General features: G+C 54.5%; 1 protein-coding gene and 1 non-coding gene across 2 annotated transcripts; both read right to left on the reverse strand.

The window, feature by feature from the left end:
* Positions 1–51: 51 nt before the first annotated feature.
* SLC37A2 (solute carrier family 37 member 2) lies at positions 52–20,282 on the reverse strand. Its single transcript, XM_049778359.1, has 21 exons — positions 20,097–20,282; positions 10,543–10,624; positions 10,137–10,230; positions 9,952–10,030; positions 9,644–9,779; positions 9,219–9,295; positions 8,250–8,416; positions 8,033–8,070; positions 7,762–7,893; positions 7,541–7,631; positions 7,087–7,149; positions 6,717–6,802; positions 6,513–6,561; positions 6,356–6,429; positions 6,102–6,180; positions 5,903–6,000; positions 5,692–5,756; positions 5,513–5,553; positions 4,555–4,648; positions 4,189–4,294; positions 52–228 (listed from the first exon to the last, which is right to left on the reverse strand). The coding sequence occupies exons 1-21, from the start codon at positions 20,153–20,155 to the stop codon at positions 52–54; spliced, it is 1,887 nt and encodes a 628-aa protein (XP_049634316.1). The 5' UTR covers positions 20,156–20,282.
* A 1,295-nt stretch (positions 20,283–21,577) lies between these two features.
* Positions 21,578–21,682, reverse strand: LOC126017128 (U6 spliceosomal RNA). Its single transcript, XR_007498798.1, has one exon. It is a non-coding gene; the product is annotated as a U6 spliceosomal RNA (small nuclear RNA).
* Between the last annotated feature and the right edge of the window lie 1,976 nt (positions 21,683–23,658).

The raw sequence follows: 23,658 nt of genomic DNA on the forward strand, positions 1-23,658 counted from the left end.
CCCCCCACCATCTGCTAATGGAGGACCAGGGTCCTGTTCCCAGCCAACAGTTCATGGCTGCCCATGAGGGAAGGACACAGGGTCCAGGAGGTCGTTCTGAGGGCAGGGCCCCCGGAATTTGGAAGTTGAGGGCATGCGGGGCTGGTGGAGGGTCGGGGAAGACAATCGGGCCACACTGCAGCCTGGATTCTTCCTCTCCCGAGGCTGAGCCGTCTTCACCAGATTTACCTGTGTACACAGGTACACAGGTCCTAGCATCCTTTCCTTTCTTGAAAGCGCCAGGGAAGGTGTAGTCCAGGACTAGACCTCCCTTTACTGCTATTCCTGAGACTTAACAGAATTAGTCTGTCTCCAGTCCCCTATTCCTGGGCATATGTTACCCCCACCAGGTGGCGCTGCAGACTCTGTCTCAAAGTCCCCATCAGTGAGGCGGAGGTTTCTGCACCAGTTCAAGTTCTTAGTTACAGGGCCAGAAAGATAGCATGGAGGTAAGACGTTTGCCTTGCATGCAGAAGAACTTTGGTTCAAATCCCGGCATCCCATATGGTCCCCCCGAACCTTCCAGGGGCAATTTCTGAGTGTAGAGACAGTTGTAACCCTGAGCGCTGCTCGATGTGACCCAAAAACAAAAGACAAACAAAAAATAAACAAGTGCTTATTTTAGTTACAACAGTGCAAGTAAAGCTACAGGTCCTCACGCACCCTGGGTAATGTGCGCGTCATCTAACGCTCAACAGCATTCTGCCCTGTGCACTCCTCATGCCCTGTTTGGTGACCATGTTCACCATACGACCGCGTGGTCCTGATAGAGCATACCAGCCTAGGTACTAGGCAGAGGGCAGAGGCTCTTCCAGCTGCATCCCAGATGGAGGCCCCCACTCATTCAAACATGCTTTGATTCTAATGTGCAGCAATCCACTCCTGTTCTTCAACAGAACTTTTCTTTCTACCAACTCTAACTCCTCACTTATGCCAGTGGCATTTTTGGCTTGATTTTGATCTTTGTTCAGTGTGTGACCCAAAACTAAAAACTAACAAACAAACAAAACCCACCAAAAATTAAAAACAACAGAAAAACCCTACAAAGGGGCCGGAGTGATGGCACAAGCGGTAGGGCGTTTGCCTTGCACACGCTAACCTAGGACAGATGGTGGTGTGATCCCCCGGCATCCCATATGGTCCCCCAAGCCAGGAGCGATTTCTGAGCGCATAGCCAGGAGTAACCTCTGAGCATCACCAGGTGTGCTCCCTCCCCCCAAAAGAAACAAACAACAGCAACAACAACAAAGAGGCACAGTGGGCAGATGAAGGGATTGTAGAGTCTCAGTTACTTGATGCTGGGGTACAAGCCTGCCACCCCTCATTCCTCAGCTTAAAGACCAGTTGGCTTTCACACAATTCCACGTGTTTATTTACTGTCCAATGCTTCCTGGACAGCACTTTCTTAGCTCTTTGTAACCATCCTCTCCCCGGCCCACATCCACATTCAGAAGAGGAAGTTTTGTCAGAGATTTTTTGTTTTTGATTTTTGTTTTTGGGTCACACCCGGTGACGCTCAGGGGTTCTCCTGCCTATGCGCTCAGAAGTCGCTTTTGCGTTCCTGGCTTGGGGGACCATATGGGACGCCGGGGGATCAACCGCGGTCGTTCCAAGGCTAGCGCAGGAAAGGAAGGCACCTTACCTTTAGTGCCACCACCTGGCCCCCCGTCAGAGAATTTTTGATGGAACTGACAATACACTTTCTCCCAACTTCTGGGCTTCAATCGTTACATCTTTGTTGCTACAGAGCAGCAAATTTCCAGATGTGAGAACTGGAGTTGTACGGAAACAGGCCTGGAAAAAAACATGGCTTATTCTCTTAGGAGTATGAAAACTCTGGGCAGGAGGGGATTTTATAGTTCACTAAGTTCAGCCGATTTCCGTCCCTGCACCGGGGGAGATTCTGGTTTTCACATGCTGAGGTTTTACTTGTTGGGAAACTTGGGTTCAGCTTTCATTGTCTATGCAGTGTCAGCGTCAGTGCAGGGACCCTGATGAGGATTCCCGTGAAGTGACTCTTTCAATCCTCCCATCACTGATGGGGAAACAAGCTGATGTACTCAGAGCTGCAGAGTAAACCGGGGTCAGGCTGGTGGACTCCTGTCCTAGCTCTCCTTATTTAACATCCTACAATGTGGCCCCAAAAGATGAGAAAATAACATAAGGGGAAAGATTTGAGGTGACATAAATCTAGTTCTTAGAAATCCCTAGGAGAAGCCATGGAGCGGAGCAGATCTAGACTTCAGACTGGCCAGGACGCTGGGGCAAGATTCCTTGCTGAAGGCAGCTCTGACACTTGGCACCGCCAAGGGCCCAGCTCAGATGCTAAACCCAGGGCAGCCAGCAGAGGGTTCCTTCTCAGAATCCGGGTAGCCCAGAGAGCTCCACAGAAAGGTAGGTAACAGGGATCAGGGTTTTGGAAGGACCAGGGCAGGACTGCTGTGAGCTGTGAGCTGTGGAGTTTAGGTGCAGAGACTGTGGAGGCGGGTGGGGGTGCTCCATAAGGGCTGCCTGTTGCACCTCATCTACTCCCACTTGCCTTTTGGGTTTCGACAGCCCTGTGGCCCCCCTCTCCGGTCCTGCTCCTCCTCTGTTGCTATTGCTGCGACCGACCTAGGGCCCCACCACAACCTCTCACTGCTGTAGGAACTTCCACACACCGGCAGTTTGGAATAACACTGATTTATTGTACTTGTGGGGGGCAGGAACCTGAGTGAAGGCTGGGGAGCTGTGATAAGCCAGCCCCCCCCCTGCCTTCCCATTTGAGACACCTGTCTCCCTCCCACAACCACCTCTGACACCCCAGCTCCTCCTGAGGACCTGAGATGCGACCTCAGGGGAGTCTCGCCCACTGTCCTAGGCACAGTGCGAGGCGCCTGGTGCAGATCCATTACAGTACCTCTGTCCCGGACACGATCCCAGGAATGGGGGTACACTGGGGGCTTAGGACCTCCACCCTCCATCCCTGCAGAGAGAGCCTGACCCTTGGCCACTAGTGTGGGGTCCCGTCAGCTGCAGTCACAGGACGGGTTGCTCCAGTCTCCTGCCACCCCCATCCTGGCCTCCCAGCAGATCTCTAAAGGAGAAACGCAGAGTTATTGCTTTTTAATTACAAGTGCTATTGTAACATCTATAAGGAAGAACACTTGAAGCTTAATTGAGACCAAATGTGAACTTAAATTAAATGAATAACTAATTAACGTGATGCTCCTGCATTAGCCCCAAGTGAGTGCCGAGGCCCAGGAAATGGCAGGTACTAGGTCTGGGGAGCAGAGGGGACCTGGGGGGAGCCTGGGGCTAGGTGCAGAGAGCACAGAGGATGGGTTCAGGTTGGGACTCTGCCAATGTCTACCATTGGAAGTTCCCCTGTTCCCTGGGGACTGGGCCGGGGTGGCCCAGGGAAATATACCTCCTTGGTCCCCTTAGCTGGCGCCTGATGCAGGCTCCAGGGGGGCCCTTCTTCGGGGGATCCCACTTTCCTCTATCTGCTCCCCTCTCTCTTGTGGCCTTTGCCCACTCTGCACATTTCTGGCACCTTCCAGAAGTTTCGATCCCCAAGATCCCAGCTGTTTGCCATGTCCTGAGCCCTCTGTGCTGGGCTGGGACAACACTGAAAGTGGTGAATGGGGTGCTGGGCAGAGCCCCCCCCCAAAAGCCCTCTGCTCCCTCGCTGCTAGCCCCACATGGCTCAGACTGGCTGGCTGGCTGGGCGGTGGGTAGAACTAGCCTCCCGGCTCTGCCACAGCGTCATGGCGCTCTCTGGTGGTCGCTTGAGGAGTGATGTGGCAGGAATCTGGTGGGCAAGTTGCAGTGTCATCAGCACCCCAGTTCCTTGCTGGCCACTGCTTTCGAAGCCAGAGTAAGGCCTGTGGAGACTCTCCGAATGCCCACTGCCTCATATACCAAGTCTGCTGGAGCATGGCTCTGGCCCAGCTCACCCCTGTTGTGCCATGAACATATCTGCCAATGAACCCTCTGCTGTGGTTTCAGGACCTGGGGTTGCAGCTCCAAAGTCCCCAGCCATAATTAAGGGCACAGGTGTGACAGGCAGAAGAACTGGGCTTTGGTGCCTGTTAACTCCGGGGTCAGCCAGATGCCAGTCTGGCTGGGGGAGAAACCCAAAGCCGGCACCTCTGGCAGGCCCCATACCCTGCCTGTGCCTAGGTGATTGGTGCCCTCCATCAACTTGGCCTGAAGCAAGCATACTGGCCCTGTGCTGTCCAGGACAGAGTTACGGCGCATCCATCCAAAGGGCCTGAGCCACAAGGGTGCCATGTTGGGTGCTCACGGACAAAGTGACAGAGGACAAATGCAGTTGGGCCAGGGCCCATCTATGGTGCAGGGGACCCCCAACTGCTTCAGGCTTGGCCCTGCCGAGCTCTGCCTGAACCGAGAGTCACATGAGCCAAGTCCAGGCTTTGTTTGTCTTCCCAGAACCCAGGCCTCCACGTTTTTGTGGCCTGGCCCTTCCCGGGAGTCTCAGTTTTGAGTCCTGCTCCAAGGCCTAGGCCTCACCATGGTGACCACGTTGTCTTGCCCAGGGGGATATCCAGGTCCCCTGTGGGGTTCTCCATGTCTTGTCCATCCAGGGCTTCATATTTCTTTATAGCTGCAGGGGAGGAGGGGGACAGTGAGATCCTACAAGCTCTTGCAGGCTCAGAGATGGGGACGACTCCTGGGTCCCCCAGCCCTGATCTGACAGCTGCATTAGCAATGACGCCTCATCTCCCCTGCACCTCGGAGAAGCTGATTAGGGACTCAGGGAGAGGGTGAGACATTAGGATAAAGACTACGATGGAGAAAGCACTTCTGGGGAAGTCCCGCCTGGCTCCAGCCTGGGTCCTTCTCAGGCCAGGCTGTCCTGAGCACAGATCTCTCTTGTCACTGAAGGATGGAGCCTGACTGAGGGTGCAGAGGTAACCTTGCAAAGTCAGACTTCCTTCAGAGTATGTGTTGGGGTGGCCTTATCCCGAGGCCTCATCCCCAAGTCAGCACCACTCCATTGTCCTTTGATTTTAGCTCCCACCCTGGGAGGGGTGGCTCCTCGTGAAGGAAAGAGCCACCTGCAGCCAGGCCAGCACAGGCCCTCAGAGCCTCCTGCTCCCGAGAACTACATGCAAGACCCAGCCACATGGTCACACCACCACCAATGCACCACAGCAAGGAGCCACCAGCCCGCCACCAGCGAGGGTCCATCTGCTCCCCAGGTCTGACTGGCAGCTGCCTTCTGGGCACCCCTAGACTGAACCTGTGCCCTTGAGGCTTTGAGTCAGCTCGAAGGGAAAGTGACCCACTGGCCTCCACTCTGGACTGGGGGGGGTGCATTTAACCCCTCAGCAGGGGTGGGCGGTGGACTGCCAACCTGTGGAGCAGCCCAAAGACCCTCAGAAGACTCCCCAAACACCAAGCTGCCGCCCAGAAGAGGGTCTGGGCAGGACAGGAGTTGCATGCGGGTTCGATTCTCAGGGCTCACTGATTGCGGACTTGCAGAAAATACTCACAAAAATGTTGGGACTGGAGGGAAAGACTATCGCGGGTGAGTGAGGGCCAGATTAGAGCTATGGAGACACGGGACAACGCACACAGGTTAGTGGGGCCCGGTCTGTGCCCTGGGAGAGGTAGAGAGATGGGGAGGCGCTGAGGGGAACGTACCTTCTGTCTCTGCTCAGAGACATCCGCCAGGCAGCGATCTCCTTGTACACTAGGCGACAAAGGAACTGTGGGGAGATCCGATGAGCTTAGGGCAGGCCGGACTGGGTGCACATACACAGAGTCCCACAGGCAGTGTCCGTCTCTCCCTGGGCCCCCAAGGCTGATGCTGACCCTCTAGTCCCAGCCCAATTTGGACCCCCCAACCACTCACCAGGCAGGCAAGCACGTCGGCTGAGATGAGCATGTAGAAGACGTTGTTCCAGCCCGTGGGGGAGATGAGTCCGGCCAGCAGGGGGCCCAGGGCTGCCCCTGTGTATAGCGAAAGGATTAGCGAAGGCAATGGATGAGGGGGCTCCCCCCTTCCCAGACTCTTCGGTCTCCAGGAGTGCCTGAGTCTAGAAATCACCCACCTATGGAACCGGTGCCGTCGATAATGGCGGTGACTGTGGCCAGTGCTTTGGCGTTGCCCTTCAAGCTCTGGTGGGTGCCCTGGGAGAAAAGGAGAACATGCAAGGACCCTAACCCAGAGAAGATGGGGAAGGAGCTGTGAGGAGAGGGGTGAGGAGATGGGATCAGGATCCTGGGGGGGGCACTGTCTAGGGAAGCAGGTGCGAGAGGAGGGGAAGTGGGCCTGGCCCAGTCCCCCAAGGGGGTCCCCACATACCAGGTCAGCAGAGACAGCTGTGGTGATGAGCGAGTAGGGGCCGTTGACCAATGCCCCACAAATAATGAGCATGACTGAAATGGACGGGGACAGTCAGGCTGGGGCACCACTGCCCACAGGCCCCATCTCTGGGTGGGAAGCCCTTCCCCGGCCTTACCTATGGAATTGGTCAACCCGCTCTGGCCAAAGGCATTGTACAGGAACATCTGCCCAGAGAGGGGTCACGTCTGAGGCCTCCATGGCTCCTGCCAGGCTCCGTGGGGTGGGGGGTTCCCCTTGTCTAACACGGCCTGGACACTTTCCCATGGTCCTCCCCACTCGCCCTCACATGCACCCCTGCCCCCACCTGCCTCATTCATACCAGGGGTGCAGCTAGGAGAAGCATCACAGTGCAAGTGGTAGCTCTGCCACCAGTGTAGTCGGACACCACCCCAGCCAGGATGCCGCCTGCAACAAAGCCAGCTCGACCCATAGACCCGCAGCTCCCTTGCCGCATCACTCATAAACCTTCTCACTGCACCCCTTCTGCTGCCCCTTCTCCACTCCTTGCCACCCCCAACTGCTTCCCTGCCACCCAGGGACCCCCACCCTGCCCAGCAGCATTTCCAGGACCAGAAGAACCAAGCGCCTCCTGCCCCCCACCAATGAATGGGGAGGCCCAGGTGAAAGCAGGTGGCCCATGGGGTTTCACGTGGGTGGGAGCAACCCTCAGAGGAGACCCCCTGCATCACCTATGATGCCGCCCACGTCGAAGAGTGTGGACAGGTCCCCAGCCTCCTTGGCTCCGAAGTGAGCTGAGGGGAGAGGACGCAGGGATCAGAAAGGAAGTTGTGCAGCTGCTGGGCCCCCTGCACCCCACACCATCTGAGTCTCTGCTGGCAAACAGAGCCAGGGGCAGAAGGGGGAGCCTTAGAGCTAAGGGGCATCTAAGGACCAGTACTGAGCCACAGGGGATTCAGCACATGGCGGGTGTTCTGCCTGAATGGGTCCAGGCAGAATTGGGGTCCTGCCCTGGTGCTCCCATTCTGTCCCCCTCAGACACTCTGGGAACCCAAGGTGGCTTCTTCCTGGAGAAAACAGGCCCCAGCTCAAGCTCTGTAGCTGGAAGTGTCCTCCTTCCACTGGCCGGGAAGGGGGTGCTGAGCAGTCCTCACACCCGACCCCCCCTTGTCTGTGAAGACTCACCCACGTTGAAGATGTAGAGCGGCAGCCAGTACAGGAAGGTGTAGCTGACCAGCTTGGCGAAGAGCAGGCACAGCGAGAACTCAATGACGCCCTGGGCGGGAGGGGTGGGTGACGCCCTGAGCATGAGGGACTCCCTGCTCTCCTTCCGTCTCCCCTTCCTCTGGCAGGCACCCTCAATCCTGACCATCCCCACTGGCCTTGGTCCCAGCTGTGGCCCTCACCGGGATGCAGAGTGCCCCGAAGAAGCTGATGGCCGCAGGCTGTGTGTTTGGGTCCTTGCAGCTTCTGCTTGCTGCCTCCAGGCTGTCATCCCGGCTCTCCTCGACACAGTCTGGACTGACCTCTGGGCCTTCCTGAGAGAGGGACACCATGGCTGTGGGCAGTGTCCTGACACCCCCACCCAACCCTCACTGGTAGGGGAAAGAGGACAGGGAAAGCCACACTGAGCTTTTGAGGGTCGGGGTCTGTGTATGTGGAGGGGTTTGTGCTCACATGATGCTGGGGAGGGCTGCAGTCCACATCCTCTGGGTCTGAAGGACAAACTTGTGTCAGGCGCCTCTCCATGGGCCAGGGCTCCCTCTCCCCTCAGCCCTGCAACCATGGACTGCCAGGAGCTACACATGGGGCTGCTTTCTGTCCACGCATGAGAGACAGGCTCCACGGTCCACCCAGTCCCGGCTCCGCCCGCTTGCCCCTCCTGCCCACTCACACTCGATGAGGAAGAGGAAGGTGAAGAGGCCCATGATGGCAGTGATGGCGCCAGGGACCACGAACGACAGGCCCCATTGCCCGTTCACCCAGACACCGGCTATCAGGGAGCCCAGGATGTTGCCCACGGACGTGTGTGAGTTCCAGATGCCCATGATGAGTCCCCGTCTATGGAGAGGGATGGCAGGGCAATGTCAGGGCAGGACCCACAGGGACACATGCATGATACAGAGAGACATATGCTCAGAGACACACACGGAATATACAGAGACATGCACAGAGACACATGCATATGGAATAAAGGCATAAAGGAATAAATGCATGGAATACACAGACATGTGTGTAAAGATATATGCACAGACACACAGAGACACACACAGAGGCACACACACAAATGCGCAGAGCACTGGCCTGGCTGCTCATCCAGATGCCCAGGAGCAGACAAGCCAGCAGCAAGGCCGGCATCCCTTCCCAAAGCTGCCCGAGAAGACACAGGTGATCCTCATCCCCTGGCTCTTTCCTCTGCCCAGGAAGCTTCTAGAACTCAGAGCACCTACCAGGGGTGGGCAGGGCTTAGACAGAGCATAGTACTTTGTGTGTGTGTGTGTGTGTGTGTGTGTGTGTGTGTGTGTGTGTGTGTGTGTGTGTGTGTGATTCTCGATAGCCACAATGGAGGTATTGCTAGGGACAAGCAAGCCCTCAACCCCCCTCCCCCAAATGTGCCCCGACACAGGTTAATCTCAAGAGCAGAAATTCAACGTCTGGGCTTCATAGAAAAATAGACTTGACTCAGTGCCTCCTGCAGGCTGACTAGGGGGTGCAGCCATGCGTCAATGCCACTGCTCTGGGACTGAGATGTCTGTATCTCAGCACAGGTGCACATGAGCAAGATGGAAGTCGTTTCTCCTGAAAGAGAGGACACGGGCCATGCCCATTCCTCTCAGGTCCCCCATCCCCTCCACATACTTACTTCCCCTTTCCGAACCAGTGCCCCACGCAGGCAACTACAGCAGGCCAGCCTGTGGTCTGGGCGAGTCCATTGAAGATCTGCAAGGGGAACACAGGCTTGAGAAAAGCTGGGCCCCCAGATGGGGAGGGTCCACATCAGAGAGTGGATCCAGCTCTACACACACACACTCACATACACATACACACACACACACACACACACACACACACACACACACACACACACACAAACAGAACTAGAGTCCTCCTCAGACATGAGCATCCATGCAAAGACTGTGTCTGGACCCGTAGGATCATGGGAGGCTCTGTAGCCCCCAAAGCCCATGCATGGGAAGTGGGAGCCCACAACACAAGTTGGAGGTGCGCTGGGCAACAGTGAGGGATTCTGGGCCAAAACCCCATCCTTGAGGGGCTTCAAAGCCATACCTGCACCAGCACGAAGTACCAGAGCACGTGGATGTCCCAGAAGTAGGCGAAACCAAGAAGTGAGGTGAACAGGCCACTGAATAGCATCCCAGCTGACAGGTAATAGCGGAGAGGCAGCCGCTCCCCAAAAATCCCACTAGGGAGAGAGTTGGTACAATCAACCCCACATTACACTCTTTTCTGGGCAAATGACCCGTGTGTGGCCACAAGCAGACTCCCCCCCCCCCTGGAGCTGCCCCTGGGGAAGGGGCTCTTGAGGCAAAGTCAGGTGGTGAGTGGGCAGCTGGGCACCCGAGGGAGCCCCTAACCTGATGAACATGCCCACGGCGTAGGCCACCAGGAAGGCATTGTCCACGGCGCCCAGCAGCTCCTTGTAGTTATCCTGGTCTGGAAGCAAGTATGAGGGGCATGGAACAGGCTGCCTGACAGGCCCTGCAGATGCCCCTCGGGCTCCTCCCAACCCCGAACGCCAGGCTGGGGGAGCTGCACTCACCGAATGGGGCCCAGCTGCACCATGTGGTGTCGTTGGGGCTGTGGGTGTCATTGTCTGGGTGGATGAGCTCTGAGCAGTTCTGGTGCAGGCGGCTCTGGGGAGCAGCAGGCGAAGGGCAGTGGGTGACGGACAACTGGGCAGAGGGGTTCAGCCTCCTCCTCCCCCTCCCACGGTGCACCCCACTGCTGCATCACGCCTCCTCCTGCAAGAGCCATGCTGGAGAGCAGACCTATGCACCCCTTCTGCACCCTACCACACCAAGGGAACAAGGAGCACTGAAGGGGGAAGAGCGACTGCAGGTGAGAGGCAGCTATGTTGGTGGTGACTGTGGGACAAAAACTGTGTGGCAATGGGCCGAGTTCCAGAACATTCTACCCATCCCAGTGTGCTGGGCAGCGGGCCTCACCTTGACCACACTGATGGGCTTCCTGGACATGTGGTAGCAAGTGTAGATCAAGAAGGTGAGCAGGAGGATGAAGCCCCGGAACCTGCGGAAGCAGAGCCAGGGGGAGATCAGAAAGGGGACTGATCCGGGGAGACAGAAAGTAGGTCCCTGGGGCTGCACCCCCTCTACAAGCTCCCCTTTAACACAGCACCTCAGTGGAGGCCACCAGCCAGGGAAGAGTTGAGACTGTAGGGCTCAAAGGGACCCAGATTCCTGGTGGCAGCTCCGGAGCATCCACAGCAGTGGCAGGGAGCCTGTGGGGCTCAGCACAGGAGAAGGCCTCACCCCACTCTCATTGTGCCTAAGCACACAAGCCGAGGTACACTACGAGTGTCCATGTCTAACAAGCGTATATTCAGATGCATATATTCACATGCCTATGTACATGCTCACACAAACAAGTGCCTAGACACCTGTGCTCATGTGTCTGACACACATGTATCTGTGTACAAAGCATAGATGTACACACATGTGTCTAGACACAAGACTGCATGCCTGTAACATGTCAGCACACACAAGTGCCTCTTCCCATGTGCTTGTACACACATGAGTTATACATGAGCTACATGTACTGTGCTTCTATGCACAGCACTCATTTATATGCATGTGTGTGCAAGTACTGCTTGTTTTGTACGCATGTGCACGGTGCCTGGTGCGTGTGCTGCACAGACGAGGCTTCTAGGCCGCTGGCAGTTGTAGAGGGTCTGTCTGGTCACTGAACCTGGGAACCAACCACACATGAGTTTAGCCGGTGTGTCCTGGCTGTATGGCCTCTGCTGGGAGGCAGGTGATGGACCCCAAGATCCCCAGTAGCAGGATGTGGGTCATCCCCTCCACTCCCCTCGTGTACACTTGCCCTCTCCTCAGGAACTATCAGAAGTGGAAGGAACAGCTGAGCTGGGCAGACTCTGCCAAGTTTCCAGTCAGGGGGCTGGGCAGAACCCAAGTTCTCCTGAGTCACCCTCAGCTGAGTTGAGTCAATCCAGCCCCAAGGAGTGCAGGGATATCAGCTGGACCCCGGCTCTGGACATTTGTCTGGTCCCTCCCCCCACTGCACTTTCCATACCACCCTTTGCTCAAGACCCTCCCCTGGCCACCCAGGCATGGAGACACTTCTTTACTCTTCTCTCCAGCCCCCGTAAAATCTCCCCCTGGGCCCCAACCCCCATGGTTCCATCACTGCCCACCATAGGACTCCCTAGCTACTAAGGTAGCATGGAGTTGAGCTTTTCTACAGGTCAGGAGAAGGTGGGATTTTTCTTGAACATTGCAGTGCTCTGGACACTGTCATTGGATGCCAGCCTCTGCTGCCCTGGGCAGGGGTCATCTGGGGTCACCTCTGGGAGGGCACCCATATACTGTGCCCACCGAGTGCCAGCAGAGTGGGGTCAAGGTGAGACCGCCTATTCTCTTTGGGGAGCCCCCAGATCTGGGGTCACAGTGAAGGCAGGTCTGGAGACCCCTGTGGTCTGCAGGGATGCAAACAGGCCACTGGCTTTTCGCTGCCCATTGGACACTTGGGGAGCCTACAGAAGGCCAGAGGAGGCTGGTCTACAGAGTGGCCACACCCCAATTCCTGAGATGCAGAGACAGAGACTTAGTAGCATCCAAGGGAAAGTCAGGACCCAGGGAATGGGAGATCCTAGAGCTCACAGTGGGGGGAGGGGTGCCCTGGTGACACTAGGCAGCATCCTGAGAGCCAGGCCACAGTACCATGGCTATATGCAGGCCAAAACCTAGTCACCTCTGCCCAGGCAGTATTCTCAGCCCCCACCCCCAAGGGAAGCAGTCCTGTGCCCCTAGACTGCAAGAGTTTCACTTCTCTTCCGGCTCTTCCTTAGTCAAGAGGCTGCAGAGACTGCTGGGTCCTGGGGCAGTGGGAACCAAGGCAAGGCCCTCCTGACCACCTGAGGCCCAGGGCACTCCCTTGCTTTCTGTGGTCACTGAGTGACGAGGCTGGCAGACAGAACAGCTGGACAGTAGTGTCCCCCCACTGACCAGCTATGGCCAACTCTTTCCCTCAGGCCCTGATGCAGATCTAACAGCCCTCAGATTCAGGGCTGAAACAAGGACAATGTCCGCCAAGGCTGTCCCTTCACAAGCAAAACCCCAGGGGTTGCTCTGGCTGCTCACCCATCACCCTGCAACCTCGCCCAGCTTCCTGACCACCCCAAGATAATTTGGAGAACCCCCTTCACCCCTCTTCCAACCAGAGGTTGCTCAGAGCAGGCAGGTGGCCCCTGGTGGCCCGAGCACTGGCAGAGGTCATGAACTTGGTGCCTGTCTAGGGGCTTGGCAGGTCTGGCAGGGGGCAAATGGACACCAGTACCAGTCCCGGCCTGCAGGGAGTATCCTGATGGGACAGGGCCATACGGGTCGAGACAGGGTCAGGCTGGATGTGGGGTGCCTCTGAGCAGGGGAAGCTAAGGGTCCAAGCTGACACAGCAGAGCCAAAGCCACAGTGCTGGGTGGGAGAGACATCCAGATGCTGACTCAGCGCTTCGGGAGAGAGAGAGCCTGAGAGAGACTGAGAGAGAAGTGAGTGGGAGAGCTCTCAAGGGGCCACTCTTGTCTCCCCTCCTGAGCAGGAAGGATGGGGACCCACAGATATGGGGGGGTCCCTCACACCTTCCACTGAGGCCTCTGCCCTCAGCTGTGCAACTAATCAGAGGGAAGAGGCTGTGGCCAGACTCGAGGTGCTTCCACCCCCAACTCCTGCAGTCCTTGAGAGCAATCTTGGGGGCCAAGAAGGGGAGGGGTTCACCTTGGCCTTGTGAAGGAAAGAGGAAACAGGCAGGAAGAGGAAGTGTGAGTGCAGCTGGGAGCCAGTGGTCACTGGGGGCTGCAGTCATATGCTCAAGGCCCACCTCCCGTTCCCTGCCCCCCCAGTTCCCTTCAGAGCAAGCTGAGGAAGCCCAGAGCTGGTTGGAGGGTTGGGAGGGTCTTCCTCTGAGGTCACAGCGGCCAAGAGGCTAAACCTTGCTTTGGACACTAAGCTTAGGGACTGCCACACACTATGTAGTTTATAGGATGAGGAAGCCTTGCGTACACAGAAGCTTCTGGACCCATCTGGGGGCTGCTGCAGGCAAACACCCCTGCTCCCACAGGGGTTGGGTGTGGGGGAAATGCCATAGGGAAGCCACAGGGCCTGCTCTGCCTGCCCGCCTGGTCCTGTCCGCCTTGCTCACCCAACCACCCCGGGCCTCCTCCCACACACTTCTCTCCCTAGTCAAAGCTTTGGAATGAGCAGCCTCAGTGCTGCTGGCTGCCCCAGGCATGCCCACACAGGCACGGGCAACCCCGGGCAACCGTGAGCGGCAGCAGCCATGGGGAGAGAGGCAGCGAAGGGACCTAGAGTGGCTGCAGGCTGTGCCTAAGGCACTTGGCCTCTGTGTTAGATTTTCACAGCTCCTGTGATAGGTTTTCAGGGACCCTATGAAACACTTTCGTGGACAGCCACATGATGCAGCCACAACCTCCATGGGATGCCTCCAAGGACACCAGGGCCTTCCTTGTCCTGGAGAGACGAACTAGTCTGTCTGCTGCCAACTGGCCTTGCTGGGCGGAGCCTGCCTGGACCGTGCATTCAGTCAAGCTACTGGACTCCTCTGTGCCTCACACTGCCCATGTGTCTGTCCCCAGGCAGGGACAAACACTCAAGAATGTACCCTACTAAGCTGCCAGAGCAAGAGCAGGGGCTGGTTTGCTGGGTTCAGTGAACAGGAAGCAGTGGTGCCCAGCTCTGGGAAGCCAGAGCTCAGGGCCAGCCCTGCCTCTGGGGTACCACTCCCCGTCATTTCCTGTGGCCCTGAACAGGCTTGGAGTCCAGCTGACACAGGTGTCACAGCTGTGCTTGGGGATCCCCAGACTCTGTGCGCACAGAACTGGCGATGAAGCCCAGGGTCTCACACTGGCAAGGATGTGGCCGGCCGGGAAACCTGAGCTGACACTGTCACTGTCAGTTGGGCCACCCCATCATTTACGTCAGCATCTTTCAGATCAGGATCCTAGATTGGACTTTCTTATGAACTATTCTACTGAAGGGCCTATACCTAGGGCTCATTCATAAACAGTGAACACCCTTAACATATCTTCATATCTTCTGTGAGTTAGCCTCAGGATAGTTATATGATCTCATTTTCCCCAAAACTGTGTTTGGGGCCAGAGTAATAGCACAGTGGGGAGGGTTTGATGTCCAGCATCCCATTTTTTCCTTGAGCACTGCCAGAAATGACCCCTGGATTCAGAGCCAGGAGTAACCCCTGAGCACTTTTGGGTGTGGCCCCAAAATTAACAAAATAGAAACCAAAACAAAATCATGAGGACAGTAGTGGATGGTCTAGGGCACTTTCTGTGCAGTAAATTCAAACATCAACATTAACACTATGGGAACCTGTGACTGAGACTGCAATAAAAATAAAACTAAAGAAAATTGCATTCACCCATTTTTAATCAATCAGAACTGATTTCACTATCTTTTTTTTTTATATTAGCCTTGTGAGATTTTTTGGACATTGTCTGGATTTGGGGGCGAGGGTTATTGACTTTTTTTTCTTGCACACCTTAGAAACAGCTACCTCTGCTGGCCAGCTGCATTTTGTCCTGATGATAATTTCATTTTTGGAAAGTTTCAGTATGCCTTTTGAGTCTCTGTCACCTACAGAGCTTTGGTTTTCTTCTAATGTTTCCCTAAGGCTCTGCAGTCAATCAGTTAGTCAGTCTATCTGTCTGTCAGAGGCCAGAGTGTCCATCTTTCCCAATTAAGAACTCTCTCTGAAAAGCACCACACCAAAAGTTTATTCTGGCTTCTAATGGATTGTTGAGACAACATAAAGAAACTATCAGCTGGGGGCTGGAGAGATAGCATGGAGGTTAGGCGTTTGCCTTCCTTCCTTCCTTCCTTCCTTCCTTCCTTCCTTCCTTCCTTCCTTCCTTCCTTCCTTCCTTCCTTCCTTCCTTCCTTCCTTCCTTCCTCCCTCCCTCCCTCCCTCCTTCCTTCCTTCCTTCCTTCCTTCCTTCCTTCCTTCCTTCCTTCCTTCCTTCCTTCCCTCCCTCCCTCCCTCCTTCCCTCCCACCCTCCCTCCGTCTTTCTTTCTTTCTTTCTTTCTTTCTTTCTTTCTTTCTTTCTTTCTTTCTTTCTTTCTTTCTTTCTTTCTTTCTTTCTTTCTTTCTTTCTTTCTTTCTTTCTTTCTTTCTTTCTTCTTCTTCTTCTTCCTTCCTTCCTTCTTCCTTCCTTCCTTCCTTCCTTCCTTCCTTCCTTCCTTCCTTCCTTCCTTCCTTCCTTCCTTCCTTCCTTCCTTCCTTCCTTCCTTCCTTCCTTCCTTCCTTCCTTCCTTCTTTCTGCCACACCCGGCCGATGCTCAGGAGTTACTCCTGGCTGTCTGCTCAGAAATAGCTCCTGGCAGGCACGGGAGACTGTATGGGACACTGGGATTTGAACCAACCACCTTTGGTCCTGGATCAGCTGCTTGCAAGGCAAACACCGCTGTGCTATCTCTCCAGGCCCAGGTGTTTGCCTTTCATGCAGAAGGACGGTGGTTCCGTCCCCCGAGCCTGCCAGGGGTGATTTCTGAGCATGGAGCCAGGAGTAACCCCTGAGCGATGCCGTGTGTGAGCCAAAAACCAAAAAAAAAAAAAAAAAGAAAAGAAACTATCAGCTGAACAAAAAGACCCTTGACTAACTGAGAGAAAAGAAATACCTAAGGACCAGCTTACAGAGAGAGAAGGAACTTGTAGAACTTAGCAATGAGGAACAAGTCTTCCCCCAGCAATGGGGAAAAGCGCTGATCTGACATTCTCCAAAGACATACAGATGATGGCCCACAGGCACATGCAAAATGCTCATAGCTACAGGTGATCGGAAAACATGAATCCAAACCACAAGGGCTCACCGCACACCAGAGAAAACTGACCCGTCTCAAGAAGTTCTGAAACAACCAGTGCTGGAGGGGATGTGGTGAGAATGGAATTCTCACTCACTGGCAATGGAAAAGCAAAAATAGAACTGCTGGATGACCCCGTGATTCTTCTTGTTGGCATCTCTCCCAAGAACACAAAAACACCCGGCTGCAAAGACAAATTGCATGTCTATATTCAATCGTAGTTCTCCTTGCAACAGCTTGGTGACAACCAAGTACTGGAGAACAGACGAGGGAGTCAGTCAGGAAATGGAGCCAGAGATACAAAAGGACCCCGACTCTGATGTGAGGAGAGAGAAAACTTTGCATTTCACTACAGCTTGGATGGAACTGGAGGGTATCATGTTCAGTTAAGTGAGTCAGAAGAACAAATATTGGGTGATCTCACTCCTCTGTGGAATATAAAGAAACAATGCAGGGGACTAGACAATGGCCAATGAAAACAAGGCCTGAGATGCTGTCAACAGAACTGAGCTTATCCATGCCAGGGGGTGGTGGTGGTGGTGGTGGTGGTGGTGGAGGGAAGGCAGAGGAGAAGGAGCAGGCTCAGAATCCTGGCAGGGACGAGGTGCTATAGCTGTGTATGTCTAAAACATTAAATATTCTCATTAATCATGATAGCTTAGGGGGGAGGGACACATTCCAGCCAAGTCAGGATTTCCAGAACTTTTTAGTCCAGAAGTAGAAGGGTTTATAAAGTTGCTAGCCCCAAATTCCATAGAACAAGAATCTGTCATCTAGCACTGAGTGAAGAGGGAGGGAATGACTGGCATTTGTCAATGGAAAGACTGTGGAAGCTGATTTCCTGGTTCCCATTGTCTTCCTGAGGAAGCTTATCTGTGATCTGTGAAACATCAGGAGATTCTGGGTTTGTGTAAAGTGAAAAAAAAAATCAGTTGCAAATATCTTCTTTTTTCAGGCTGACCCCTCAGAAGTCTCCTTGCTTTGCACGGAAATAGGAGTTGCAAAAGCTCCAATGGTCATCTGTCCTTTTTTATTTATTTTTTAACCAGGACATAATTAGAAAATTGGTTATGCAACCCAGGCCTCACCTGGCGGGTTCCCTTTGACAATGATGCTCATTTAATCAGATCGAAGTAGTCTGTGTGAAGGAATGAAAGTTGGCTGTGTAGGGCCAATACTAATAAAACAAAACTGGTTTCCTGTGTCAGCTTACAAGCTCTTGAGGAAGGTCACCCATTAGTGGGACCAGGAGTGTTAGTACAGTTTAGAAGTTCAAGACAGGGGACTTGGGCTAGAGCAATAGGACAGCAGGGAGGGCGCTTGCATTGCCTGAGGTTGGCCTGGGTTTGATTCCAGGCACTGCATATGGTCCCCAGAACCCCACCAGGAATGATCCCTGAGCACAGAGCCAGGAGCAAGCCCTGAGTATTTGCAGACAGGATCCCCTGCCCCCAGAACAATTTGCCCACATTTATTGCTATAGCAGATACAATAAAGTCTACAGAGACAATTTCTTGGCTTAGCTTCATAATCTCAGAAGAGCAAATAGTAAGCTTTTAAAAGTTCAATCTAAAATTCTTGTTCCTTGTCTGGAACAACAGATTAGCAGGAAGGATGTTTGCCGTGCACACAGCCCCCTTGGGTTTGATCCCTGGTTATCCCCACATGGTCTCCTGATCCCCACCAGGAGTGACTCCTGAGTGCAGAACCACTGAGCACTGCTGGGTGTGGACCCCGAACAAGTCCAGTCTAGGATTCCTTGGGCAACCTCCAGCAACACAACCGGAATATGGCCTAGCCTGTAAAAATCACCTTCAGAAACGATCAGGTCACGCCTATGACCAAGAATAATCCTTCAGCGAGGCTATTTCTGGTTGAAGGGTTCAGGGAAAGAAACCGTGTGTCACTGAGAACCCAAATTGGCTAGGAGGCACCCCTTGAGGTGATCTGACTGGGGTGTGACGTGGATCCTGAACTATTCAATAATTCAATTGGGAAGGTAACGGGTGAAGCACAAGAATTAGCCCATGCCTGGACTATCATTTTCCTCCTGACCCATGGAAGGGCCAGCATTGGCTCTCTCTCCCAGGGGCTTAAAAAGGGGTAAATTCTCTGGGCTCCCTCTCTGTAGCAGCAGGACAAACAGCAGGAAAGTCAGTGGGTGCCCTTACACTGAGTCTAGACACCTTTTCAGCCCTTGTAGCGTCTCATCTGGCCAATGTCTGCTGGGCCCTCACTTGAACTGACTTGTTGTCTCCCTTCCCTGGTTTTCTTGGGGTGTCCATTAGAATATCTCTGACCCTCAAGTGGAGAGAAATGAATTTTTTCACAAGTGTCATTTTTTTTTTTGTGGTTTTTTGGGTCACACCCAGCAGTGCTCAGGGGTTACTCCTGGCTCCATGCTCAGAAATTGCTCCTGGCAGGCACGGGGGACCATATGGGACGCCGGGATTTGAACCAATGACCTTCTGCATGAAAGGCAAACGCCTTACCTCCATGCTATCTCTCCGGCCCCACAAGTGTCATTTTTATACCCTTCTGAGAAGCATGATTTCACTTGAGTGGTGAAAAATGTCTTTGAACAGAAAGAAGCTCCAACTCAAAAAGATCCAAGAAAGGAAAGCTAAGTAGGGCTTTTGCCTTGCAAGCAGCTGACCCAGGACCAACGGTGGTTTGAATCCAGGCATCCCATATGGTCCCCCTAGCCTGCCAGGAACGATTTCTAAGCACAGAGCCAGGAGTAACCCCTGAGGACCACTAGGTGTGGCGAAAGAAAAGAAAAGAAAGAAAGAGAGAGAGAGAGAGAGAGAGAGAGAGAGAGAGAGAGAGAGAGAGAGAGAGAGAGAGAGAGAGAGAGAGAGAGAGAGAGAGAGAGAGAGAGAGAGAGAGCAAAAGCAAGTAAGCAAGCCATGGCACTGGGTGTAAGGGGCTGGTTGGGACAGTTCCCCAGCTGGAAAGCAACCTCAGGTCACTTCCACTGTCTGATACTAAGGGGATGAGGGACAGAGCTGGGGTGAGACTCTGGGAAGCTCAGCTCCAGTGCACAGGAAGCCCCAGGATTTGCTTTCCACTGGCCCTCTTTAAGGGAGGGTGGGAAACTCAGCTGCAGACCCAGTTGGGAAACTGAGACCCAGCACTACCATGTTCTGCTTTACTCTGGCGCCTGGTCGGTGACAGCCACTGACTGTCCTTTGCAAAGCACCCTGAGCAGCAAGCAAAGTGCCTGGGTGCGCAGAGAGCGTGGCTCCAGAAGCACCAAACAAACCGGTGCTTGTCCACCACAGCCCCAGGAGAGAAATGAGCGGAGCAACACCCACAGTGGGGACCTCGCTGAGATGTGTGTCCTTCCCTGGGGGGTGCCCTTGGGGTCTGGCATTCCTTCAGAAACTGGTTGTCCGACTTGGCATCAACATCTGCATTCCCTCCGTGCTAGCAGCTTCCTTCCCAACTCTCTCTTGCGCGCCTGCCAAGTGCACCTGTGACGGTCCTTTCAGGGCTGCTAAGTTAGGGAGGGGTATCACCCATCTTTCTGGTGGGCACTGCAAATAGTAGGTGTCGGCGAAACCCCCCTTGTACCCTCCAAGACACAACCACATGCCTCACACACACATGCGTGGGCACACAGCGGCTTACCAGCTGTCCCGGGAGAAGGAGCGCAGAAAGTGGACGCCGGGCGCCAGGGAAGAGCGCATCTTGCTGGAGGAGATGGGATGGCCGGACGGACAGACACTGAGCGAGGACAGACACTGGCCGGGTGTCTGGTGCTGTTCCTAGTGCGGTTCCTCGTGCTTGGTGCTTGATGCTTGGCGCTTGGTGCCCTCCGGGGGCGGTCTCGCGGTTTAAATGCCCCGCACCCAGCCCACGCCCCCTCGCACCTGACCGCCCGCAGGGTCAGATGGAGCCCGGGGCCGGCCCATCTCTGCGCGCACAGCAGCCGCTGCTGCTGCTGCACCGGCACTTCTGGGGCTGTGCCCGGGGCCACGGCAGGGCTTGGGGGTGGTTTGCTTCTCCTCGGCTCGGAGGCAGGAACTGAAAGCTGCCCTCCCACTGATGGGGGTGGGTGAGGGCTCCCTGCTCTCAGCCCTTCCTGTCTCCACACTTCAGGCGTCTGCCTGCTTTGCGCCCTCGGGGCGCGCAAGGGTTGGCACAGGCAGGGATTGCTTCCTTTGGGCTCAGAGTCTAGATCTTGTCGGGGAAGGGAGCTCCTGAGGTCCACTTCGGTTTGCAACCCATAGAAGCAACCCTGGGAGCACCCAGGGGGACAGGGGGATCAGGGCCCCGGGAGGGCCTTGGTGTCTAGATAAGATCCTCAGAGTGGTGGTGCAGCAGATGGGAACAAGCCTTGCGCACGTACAACCAGACTGGGCGGATTTGTTCCCCAGAACCACGTAGGATCCCCTGAGCACAAGCTAGGAGTAAGCCCCGAGGACCACCAGGTGAAGCCCCAAAGGAAATCAACCAACCAACAAAAACGAGATGCCCACTCTTCCATTCATTCCTCCCAAGGTTGTGTGCTGAGCAGGTGAGGGAGCTTAGAGCGCTTCTCATGTAGGGGACCCTAAGCACACTGCCCTCCCTCCCGCAGGAGGCTGCCCAGGCTGGCAGAAGCCGCTGAGAGTACCACATGGATGAGTCTGAGCAAATGTCAGAACCAAGAGTGGGTCCCCCAGGACCAGAACTAGGTGTGGACCTTCTGAGGACCTCAACCAAGAGTGGACCTCCTAGGACCAGAGCCAGGAGTGGACTCCCCAGGAACAGAACAAGGAGTGGGCCCCTCAGGAACATTGCTGTTCCTTCCCAGAGAGAGTCAGGACAGGCAGGAACTTGGGCACAGAGGTGTCTGTCTGTGCAAGGCCCTGGGTCCGTCCTGGCACCAGAAATAGCCCTGGACACCTGGTAGTGGTCCCTCAAATAAAATTTTAACACATTTTTTTTTTTTGTTTTTGGGTGACACTCGGCAACGCTTAGGGGTTACTCCTGGCTCTACGCTTAGAAATTGCTCCTGGCAGGCTCGGGGGACCATATGGGATGCTGGAATTCGAAACACTGTCCTTCTGCATGCAAAGTAAACGCCTTATCTCCATGCTATCTCTCCGACCCCCAACACATTTTTTTTAAATATGGAACGCTTCATGACTTTGTATGTCATCCTTGCACAGGGGCCATGCTAATCTTCTTTGTATCATCCAATTTAGTATATGTACTGCCAAAGCGAGTAGAAAATAACACACTTTGATGGGGTCCTAAAAGTGCTCAGGGAGTCTGGGGGGCAGTGCTTAGCCCTGGCCATGAGGCACCCCTCAAGCCCAGTGATACTGGGGCAGACCTGGGTACATGATGCCCGGGATCAGACACGTGTTCAGACATGCAGCCAATGAGCTCCAGACCCTGTGTTTTCTCCGTGACCAGACACAAGTTTTCAATATTATGTTGGAGTATCAGCAAGTTTACAGCACAGCTGAACAAGCCCACACGAGAGGCACAAGGGCCTGAGTCCAGCTCGAGGGCCAGAGACCACAGGACTGTGGGGTGTGGGGAGGCCATCTCTGAGATGGACACATCACTGCTCTTTTCTCATGCCACCCTGAAGAAGTTGTGTGTGCCAGGAGGTGCCACACCAAAGACTGAGAGAGGATGGTAGGGTAGTTATTTATGGTGTGCATAGTCGCTGGGAGCAGCCGCCTCACCCGGGGCCTTATTGGGAAGCCCAGCCCTGCTGTCCTGTCAAGGTACCTCCAGAACGCTTGTACATAGACTCTGACTGCCTCGCCCTCCGTGGGTGGGCAGACTGCTCACAGGCTGGGTGTTTTCCTTCCTTCCTGCTGCCTGGGGAGCGGCAGGGGATGTGGCAGTCTGGAAACCCTTTCACTCACCCACACCGACTCTGCTCCTGCCTCCCCAGCCTGTTATCAGGTAAGAGTCCCGCACTGCCCGCTGGGCCCTGCAGGGTGTGGACAGCCCTATCAGCAGGAAACCAGGAGGCAGCTGGAGCTGTAGAACGTGAGATGAAAGGATGAGGATCTTGCTCCAGAACCTTGATGGCTTGGTTGTCTCTTGGGACCTTGACCTCTGGCTTCACATCAGATCTGAAACATTTTGACCTGTCAGAGACCTTCTGCCACTAATAACTTTTACCCTTGGGGCTTCCAGTTTCTGACTGACCCTGCCTAAGGGGAATGTTGGATTTGATACTCTGCCCGGCAGCCCTTCTATGAAGGAATCGCAACCTTTGGCTAGGCTCGCCCACTGCTACCAACTTATGGGCCTAATGCGCCCTTTACTCAGTGCATTCTCCATGCCCTTTCAGCTGGGGGTCTGTTGCTCCCATGTGAATGGATTAAAGTTATCCGTGCTGTCCTCACCAGAGCTCAATTTGTTACTTGGCAGGCCTTCCTGGAGCATTGTCAAAGCATTGCTACCAAAAACCCGGGGCCTCAGGGCACCCCCTGGACTTATGAAAAACTAAGTGGACAAGGTCGCTTCTCTTCCAAGAATATGCAGAAGCGCGTGCCCACCACCGCAGCCCTGGGGGCCTGGAGGGCAATCCCCTTTAAAGGGTTGGCTGTAACCCCCATCCCCAAGTTGTGCAAAGTGCTCAAGAGGATTATAGTAAGTTTATTAATTGCCTGCTGGAAGCAGCTGAAAGAGCCTTGGGGGAAGAGGCTATTGGTAATAAGGATAAGTTCTTAAATGAAATGATCCAAATGTGTAGTAAGGCTGACCCCTTTGCCCATAAGGTTTCTCAGATGGTTCATTTGGCCACCAGGACCGCCTTTAATCAAGCAGCCAACAAAGAATGTTTAAGTGTGGAAAAACGGGACATTTTGCTCGGGCCAGCCCTGGGCCCCCTTTCAGCCTCCTCAGGGAACAGCCAGCTCAGGCCCTGCCACTCCCACTTGAAGCCTTCCAATTCACCTTGAAATACCCCAATTTTTGTTATCCAAAAGAAATCTGGAAAGTGGCGTCTCTTGCATAATCTTAAAGCAATTAACAAGACCAATGATCCCCATGGGTGCTTTTGCAACCCGGACTCCCCTCCCCGGTTGCCATTCCCTCTAATTCCTATAAAATAGTAATTGATCTTAAAAGATTGCTGTTTTTTCTCTATACCATTGCACCCTGCTGACTGTAAGAGGTTTGCCTTTAGCCTTCCTGCTGTTAACTGTGCTGGCCCCTCCCCATGTTATCAGTGGAA

The sequence above is a fragment of the Suncus etruscus genome, chromosome 8 (genome assembly GCF_024139225.1).
Source record: "Suncus etruscus isolate mSunEtr1 chromosome 8, mSunEtr1.pri.cur, whole genome shotgun sequence".
In the NCBI taxonomy this organism is placed as follows: domain Eukaryota; kingdom Metazoa; phylum Chordata; class Mammalia; order Eulipotyphla; family Soricidae; genus Suncus; species Suncus etruscus.

Bases quoted from the DNA above. Each gene is read 5' to 3' on its own strand.
- SLC37A2 (XM_049778359.1), bottom strand. From the start codon at position 20,155: ATGCGCTCTTCCCTGGCGCCCGGCGTCCACTTTCTGCGCTCCTTCTCC. The intron at 10,231-10,542 runs GTGAGGCCCGCT...GCTGCTCCCCAG, and splicing joins AGCCCATCAGTGTGGTCAAG to AGCCGCCTGCACCAGAACTG. The intron at 6,803-7,086 runs GTGATGCAGGGG...GCTTTGTTGCAG, and splicing joins CGACGTGGGCGGCATCATAG to GCGGCATCCTGGCTGGGGTG.